This window comes from Carcharhinus amblyrhynchos, chromosome 2 (assembly GCF_965287045.1).
Source record: "Carcharhinus amblyrhynchos chromosome 2, sCarAmb.v2.hapA, whole genome shotgun sequence".
NCBI classification, from domain to species: Eukaryota; Metazoa; Chordata; class Chondrichthyes; order Carcharhiniformes; family Carcharhinidae; genus Carcharhinus; species Carcharhinus amblyrhynchos.
The window spans coordinates 102056790-102064747 of NC_137325.1; the positions used below are offsets into that span (position 1 = coordinate 102056790).

Sequence of the window (7958 nt, forward strand, 5' to 3'; positions counted from 1 at the left end):
TTCCCACTTCCTATTCTTGTCCTTCCTGCTACCTCACACCAATCACTACTCTTGCTCCCAGTCACCTGACTGCCCATTGCCATTACTGCTGCAACAATCCCCATTTTCTGTTCAAAGCTGTCTTTCAGTTCTGTTTCCTACCCTGACGGCCTGCCAGCCATGCCTGGGATGGCATGGTAGCACAGTGACCCCTGGTTCTGGACACACCCACCATCTTGTCCATGCCAGTCCAAGGATGCCCAGGTGCCCTTACTGATCCCACCTTCCTGCACCAGGCCCATAGCCTGTAGTTTACAGCACTGGAAGTGCAGATCCAAGTACTTTTGAAAAGAGTTTAGGGTCTGCCTCCACCACCAACCCGGGCAGCAAATTCCAGACATCCATCTGCATAAAAATGTTCTTCCTCATGTCCCCTCTATACCTACTGCCATTTATCTTAAATCTATGTACCCTGCTTCTAGAATTATTCACCAAGGGAAACAATTTCAACCTCATAACCTTTTTTCATTCCTCCTGCATTTAATGATCTCCCTTCAATTATCACTCACTCCAACTCTCTGCTTCTGCTATACAATTGCTTTCACTGCTCTTATGCTCATAAACCCTATCCTTTCCAAAACTACATAACTTGCCACAACTCCTTTCTTCAATACTCCCACCTGACTCACATCTTCCCTGCCCTCCTCCTTAGATCTTAGACTTCAAACAAGGGCAAGTTGTAAAGTCATTACAACGTTGAAGGAGCAGATAATAATCAAAGCCACTGATTTAGGGTTTCCAGGGAAATGTCGGCACAATCAAAATTTATACCAGAAATATTATTAGCACTCCCATAGTACTTCATAATAAAATGCAATTTCACTTATTCAATCACCATAAATCAGTGATCCCGATAATATATTCCGATACGCATGTCATAAAGCAATGTATCCTCCAGATCACCATGAGCAACACCACAGAAAATTGACTAGTATTTACATATTTTTAAAAACCAGATTTGATGAAGATGGCAGTCATTTTCATGTGACAAAATTAATGCACTCATTTAAATACTGCACTTACATTAACCTTTCAAAATGCTTATATTTAACGAAGTTTGAGACAGTTCTGCTCAAAAACTAATTTTAACCAATTCTGTACAGGACTCAGAGCAACAGGCTGATATATGGCTTGTCACCAGGTGTGAACTGTCTGTCATTAGCGAAACTACCCATGTTTTACTGCCATTGGTCAGTTTTTACAATGTACAGCCAGTCAACACTTGTTTTATATTCAGACGGGAAACTGAAGATCTATCCCAGTTTCCCGAGTAATGCTATGGCATGGTTATTCCACAATTAACAATAGCGATATTCCACCAGCTAAAGTTATTACTGCTGCTCCACATTCCAAATAGACCTTTAGAACCATAGAACATAGAAAGGTTACAGCACAGAAGGAAGCCATTTAGCCCATCTTGCCCATGCCAGCCTGAGGACACCTAGGTGCCTTTCCTAATCCCACCTTCCTGCACCTGGCCCATAGCCCTGTAGCTCACAGCACTTGAGGTGCAGATCCAGGTACTTTTTAAAAGAGTTTAGACTCTCTGCCTCCACCAACAACTCAGGCAGCGAATTCCAGATATCCACTACCCACAGCGTAAAAATGTTCTTCCTCATGTCCCTCTTTACCTAGTGCCACTTATCTTTCATAGAACCTCTACAGTGCAGAAGAAGGCCATTCGGTCCATTGAGCTTGCACCGACAACAATCCCACCCAGATCCTATCCCTGTAACCCCATGCGTTTACCATGCTAATCTCCCTGACTCAAAGGGGCAATTTTGCAAGACTAAACAACCTAACCAACACATCTGGAATGTGGGAGGAAACCGCAGCACCTGGAGGAAAGCCACGCAGACACGGAGAGAATGTGCAAATTCCACACAGACAGTGACCCGAGGCCAGAATTGAATCCAGGTCCTTGGTGCTATGAGGCAGCAGTGCTAACCACTGTGCACCATGCCATCCCTTGAATCTATGTCATCTGGTTCTAAAATTCTTCTCCAAGGGAAACAATTTTATCCTGTCCACTTCATCTCTTCCCTCATGATTTTGTACACCTCAATTAAGTCACCCCCTCAGCCTTCTTTGTTCCAAGGAAAATGACCCCAACCTATCCAACCTCTCCTCATAGCTACACTCCTCTACACTCTCACCATAGCAATTACATCCTGCCTGTAATGTGGTGACCAGAGCTGCACACAAAATGCAGTCGTAATCTCACCAGTGTTTTATACAATTGAAACATTACATCCTAACTTTTATATTCTTTACCTCTGCCTATGAAGGGGAATATTACATATGCCTTCTTTACAACCTTGTCTACTTGTATTACCGCCTTTAGGGACCTGTGTGCTACGCCAAGATCTCTTCACTTCATCTGTTCCTCTTAGTATATTCCCACTTACATTTCTTGTAGTATATTTCCTGTTCACCATTCCCAAAGGCATTACCTCATGCTTCTCCAAGTTAAAATCCATCTGCCAATTTACCACCCACTCCACCAACACATCAAAATCATTTTGGAGATTATGGCCGGGATTTTCTGACCGTTCACACCAGCAGCATTTTCCCATCCCTGCAACAGCGAATAGAGAATTAGCTTGTCACTAAATCTCTATCTTCACTGTAGCAGGAGTACGGCATGAACAGGAGGTAAAATTGTGTCCTATAGCTATCCTAAATACTATCCACCACTCGACCAATCTTTGTGTCATCTGCAGATTTCCCAATTGTGCTTTCCACATTTATATCCAAATCATTAATATATAAGACAAACAGCAAGGGTCCCAACACCAAACCCTGAGGAACACCACTTGAAACAACTTTCCATTCGCAAAGGTATAATTACCCTTTGTTCCCTGTTACTAAGCCAATTTTTTAGCCAGTTTGCCACATTACCCTGCATCCCATGGACTTTTACATTTTTGACCAATCTATCATGTGGGACCTTGTCAAATGCCTTGTCAAAATTCATGTACACAACATCCACTGCATTACCTTCATCAACCCTTCTTGTCACTTTCTCAAAATTCAATGAAATTTGTGAAGCAAGACCTTCCTTTAACAAATCCATGCTGACCATCCCTGACTAATCCACGCCTTTCTACTTGATAGTTAATCCTATGCCTCAGGATTGGTTCTACAAATTTGCCCATCACCGATATAAGACTAATTGGCCCATTTGGTTTGATCCCTTATTAAACAATATGCTAACTCACAGTTTTCCTCCAATTTCCAGTCTCATCAAGAATTCAGTGACTGGCTCCCCACAGAGTCTATTTGCCATGTTAAATCTGTAGCACTGCAGTATAACAGACAGGTTAAGGTCATAGTGGTCCAATACAATATTTGCCAATTCATCAAAAGTTTTTGAGTCCAGGGCTGACAGGCAAGTTAAACGTTTCATGATGTTGAAAGTTGGGGCTCAATAAATAGTCTGGAGGATGACCTTTTTGCTGACTTTATCCTTCTATCCCATTTGCCCGGAAGCAATATCTAATTTTTTTGATGTATTGGGGTCAATCCTTCATAAGGTGCGTCATAAGGTTTCAGTTTCCCACACAGTGGCATATTCAATATTGCCTGTCACTGTCTTGCCAGGTTTGGTGTAAGGCAAGGCTATCCAAAACTCTTCTAATTTCTCATCGCCAATGTAATGATCCCTGCCTGTTATCAGGGGAACTTATACTAAATGAGCCCCACAGGGAGAGCAATCAGTGATTCTCCATGGAGCACGTGGGAGTTGTAACATCTTCCAAAATCCCATTGCCTCCTTACATCCTTCTCCTATTTAGCAACCACATCTTTGAGCACACATTTGATCACCCCTTCCAGTGGCTTCTTCTTTGGCTCAATGGGTATCTTACTGATTATGTTTCTGTGAAACACCATGAAACATTTTCTACAAGACATTAAAGACACTGCAAAAAAATTATATTATTAGTGTTAATCCTGACTGTTATTGTAAGAAGAACAGTTGCATCTGTGAAGGTGGCTTGGCAGCAATGAAAACTGTTCTCTGCGGAAAGCTGCTGGATCTAAAGAATAACTTCTATGTGGCAAGCATTTGAAGCTGACACTACAGATATAAATCTGACCTGCTTTACAATATTCATCACAATAGGTTTGAAAATTGGGAATAGCACTAAAATCACTTGGGAATACTACATCCATTTATAATGCCATTGTCCTTGGGCACAAACAGCAGATACATGAATCCAGTAGACACACCCTACTCTTAGCATATTGGTGAGTTCAGAAATCTTGAAGTCTTTACTTTGGCTATTGATGCTACATCTCACAGTTCAGACAAAGAAGAGTATAGAGGAAAAGAGAGAATTCTTGATTTCATGCCAAGGCCAAAGCTCTTAGCTTTCAACAAACAGCAATGCGTGCAGTGATTCAGGCTAATCACATGGAATCTTATCTCTAATTGCAGCAGCATTACTAGTTATAGTGAAGGTGACAATCTTAATTAATTTCTGTCACAGGTTTCCTTCAGTCACTCCACAGGGAATATTGTAGCAGCTCACAGAATTGACAATTTCAAATAGTATTAAGGATGTGACTGACAGTGGAATTCCCAAGTCTGGTTGTGAAGAAGACACTGCGACTAGGATGCTTTGGTACAGACTGTTTATCACTTGCTACAGAGCTTTACCTCTCCACCCCAAGTACCAGACACTTAGTGCTGCCTGACTCTTCCTTATATAGGAATTTGTGTATAATTAACTAATCAATATCCAGCACAAGTTCACCTTATTATCTTCGAGTACTGGGTATTTAACATCCATCGAGAAGAACCTATTAGATATTAACATTGACAAATGCTCTACTATTAAATAGAGGCACCTTACTGCTACCCAAAACCACAAAAGATGTTGCTTGCCTTCAGCAAGACTTTAATAACATTGCTGGATTTCTTGTATTGCACTCGTTAATAACTTTAAAGGATAACCCAATGATCTACATCTGCACCTCTCTTTGTAGACAGATTCAAATGTCAAACATGAAATCCTACAGATGACAGAAAATTTCCCCTATCTCATCTAACATAATGTTCACATTCAATCAGTCAGCATTGTCAAAGCTACAAGAAAGAAAAAGAGTTAAATGATGGTGCCTTAGGTAACATATTTTTGAACTTAAAAGTGTATTTCCTGGCATCTTTCTATGCTCTTAAATATGAGTGAAGTGAGGCCTCAGATCTAGTTTGAACCATTGACATCCAGCTCTGGGATAAACCTTGTTATCCATGCAGCTTCAATTGAGTGGAACCCTGAGATCACAGATCTCAATGGAAGCAAAATAGAAATATACAACTAAAATGAAGAAAACTGCTACAAGCACTTGTGGTGTTATGTACACATAAAATAGAATTTTCAAATCTTTCACCTTCATCTTCACTCCTTGTTCAACTTCAATATGAAAGATGTCAGTAATGCATTTGGAAATAGCAGTAATGAAGTTCAGAAAACACTTTTATGATTATTCTTTTTATGAAGGTCATGTTAAAGGTTCCTGTTCAATTCAACTGAAGATAGTTTACATTTTAACCCTTTATTGGATTTGTAACAGGTTTTCTCCTTTTTCTTGCAGGGTGGAATTTCAAAACAAATTTTACAAAGGAGCAGGCTACAAATTCGTCCCCTTCTCCTTTACAGACATCTGTAAAAAATAATTCAACAGTTCATAGATTGTCTGGCAATTTCTTTATGTCAGAACACTAAAATGCTCTGATTAATATAAAAAGACATCATGGCTCAGTGCTCAGATATATAAGAAACTGTATATTTAGCAGCATCAAACTTAAAACTATTATTCATAGTGCATAATTCATCAGATCCAGTGCTAAAAAGATGTAGGCTTTTCTTTATAGAAAATGTAATTATAGTTTAAAATAAAAGTATTCAGAGAAATGTTTGATTGTGATTCTCGCCAATGTGTTTGTCTCATGTACAACACCGAGCATAATTGCAAATGTCAACCCTTGTGATTAGCTTAATGAATTGTTGGGTTACTTTTTGAGAGCTGTTCTCTGTCCGAAAGTATGTTGTGGTAGTCTACATTCAGTTTCTATCTTGTAGCAGGAATTTTACATCAACAACAACTTACATTTCTAGAGTGCTCCTCATGAACAAGAAACACTTCAAAGTGCGGTATATAGATTTTTACAACAAAGGGAACCGTTCAGCCCCTTTTTACAGTGAGGGTCTTCACTTCTTCAGTTATGTTTCCATGTATTCTGATATGGCATTTGAAGTTACATTTGCTGACATTGAGTACTCCCATCATCAAAGAAGAAATAGTGAGGCACCTAGAAAAGAATGGTTTGATCGAGCAGATGCAGCACGGATTCGTTAAGGGGAAGTCGTGTTTGACGAATTTATTGGATTTCTATGAGGATGTGACTAGTGCGGTAGACAGAGGGGAACTGGTGGATGTGGTGTTTTTAGATTCCCAAAAGGCGTTTGATAAGGTGCCTCATAAAAGGTCGCTACAGAAGGTTAGGGTGCACGGAGTTGGGGGTAAGGTGTTAGCGTGGATAGAGGATTGGTTGTCTAATGGGAAGCAGAGAGTTGGTATCAATGGGTGCTATTCTGGGTGGCGGTTGGTGACTAGTGGAGTGCCGCAGGGATCGGTGCTGGGGCCTCAACTGTTTACCATTTATATAGATGATCTGGAGGAGGGGGCTGAGTGTAGGGTGACGAAATTTGCTGATGACATGAAGATGAGTGGAAAAGCAAATTGCGTGGAGGGTGTGGAAAGTCTGCAGAGAGATCTGGATAGGCTGAGCGAGTGGGCGAGGACCTGGCAGATGGAGTATAATGTTAGCAAGTGTGAGGTTATCCACTTTGGCAGAAATAATAGTAGGAGGGATTATTATTTAAAAGGCGAAAAGCTGCAGCATGCTACAGTGCAGAGGTACCTGGGGGTCCTTGTGCATGAGTTGCAAAAACCCAGTCTGCAGGTGCAGCAGGTGATCAAGAAGGCGAATGGAATGTTGGCCTTTATAGCGAGGGGGATAGAATATAAAAGCAGGGAGGTCTTGCTGCAACTGTACAGGGTACTGGTGAGGCTGCAGCTGGAGTACTGTGTGCAGTTTTAGTCGCCGCACTTGCGGAAGGATATATTGGCCTTGGAGGGAGTGCAGAGGAGGTTCACTAGGCTGATACCAGAGATGAGGGGGTTGGACTATGAAGAAAGACTAAACAGACTAGGTCTGTACTCGTTGGAGTTTAGAAGGATGAGGGGGGATCTTATAGAGACATATAAGACAATGAAGGGAATGGATAGGGTAGAGGTAGAGAGATTCTTCCCGCTTAGAAAGGATAGCAGGACTAGAGGACACAACCTCAAGATAAGGGGGGGCAGTTTAGATTGGAGTTGAGGAGGAACTTCTTCACTCAAAGGGTGGTGAATCTCTGGAATTCTCTGCCCGTTGAAGTGGTGGAGGCTACCTCGCTAAATATATTTAAGTCACAGGTGGATAGGTTTTTGATAGACAAGGGAATTACGGGTTATGGGGAGAAAGCGGGAAAGTGGAACTGATCCACTTCAGATCAACCATGATCTTATTGAATGGCGGGGCAGGCTCGAAGGGCTAGATGGCCTACTCCTGCTCCAATTTCTTATGTTCTTATGTTCTTATCATTAAACTTCTTGTGGCATAGCATTTAGGTTCACGAAGCTTTACTCGTGGCATTGACCTCTCTGGCTATCTGCTCCCACTGCCTGTGGGACATATTTCTAGGGGACCTCCTGCAGATTCTGTACATGTTTCCTTTCCACCTCTACCATCAAGACTTTTGGATGCTGCTCTCCCACCATGATTCAATTTCCAAGGTCAAGTATGCTCTCCTGTACAACTGCTACCACTTAAACCAGCCACAATGCACTTTCTCTATAAGACCTAG

General features: G+C 41.4%; 1 protein-coding gene across 6 annotated transcripts in view; it reads left to right on the forward strand.

Annotated features, from left to right (window-relative positions):
• Positions 1–6509, forward strand: part of LOC145356924 (V-type proton ATPase 116 kDa subunit a 1-like) — a 246098-nt gene extending 239589 nt beyond the window's left edge. For 5 of the 6 annotated variants that reach the window (XM_080209944.1, XM_080209928.1, XM_080209968.1 and 2 more), the window contains one exon: positions 5641–6509. In XM_080209944.1, coding sequence (XP_080066070.1) covers positions 5641–5722 — 82 coding nt within the window. In that variant the 3' untranslated portion in view covers positions 5723–6509. The remainder of the gene's footprint in view (positions 1–5640) is intronic. The other variant, XM_080209959.1, reaches the window with a different exon arrangement.
• Positions 6510–7958: the final 1449 nt, after the last annotated feature.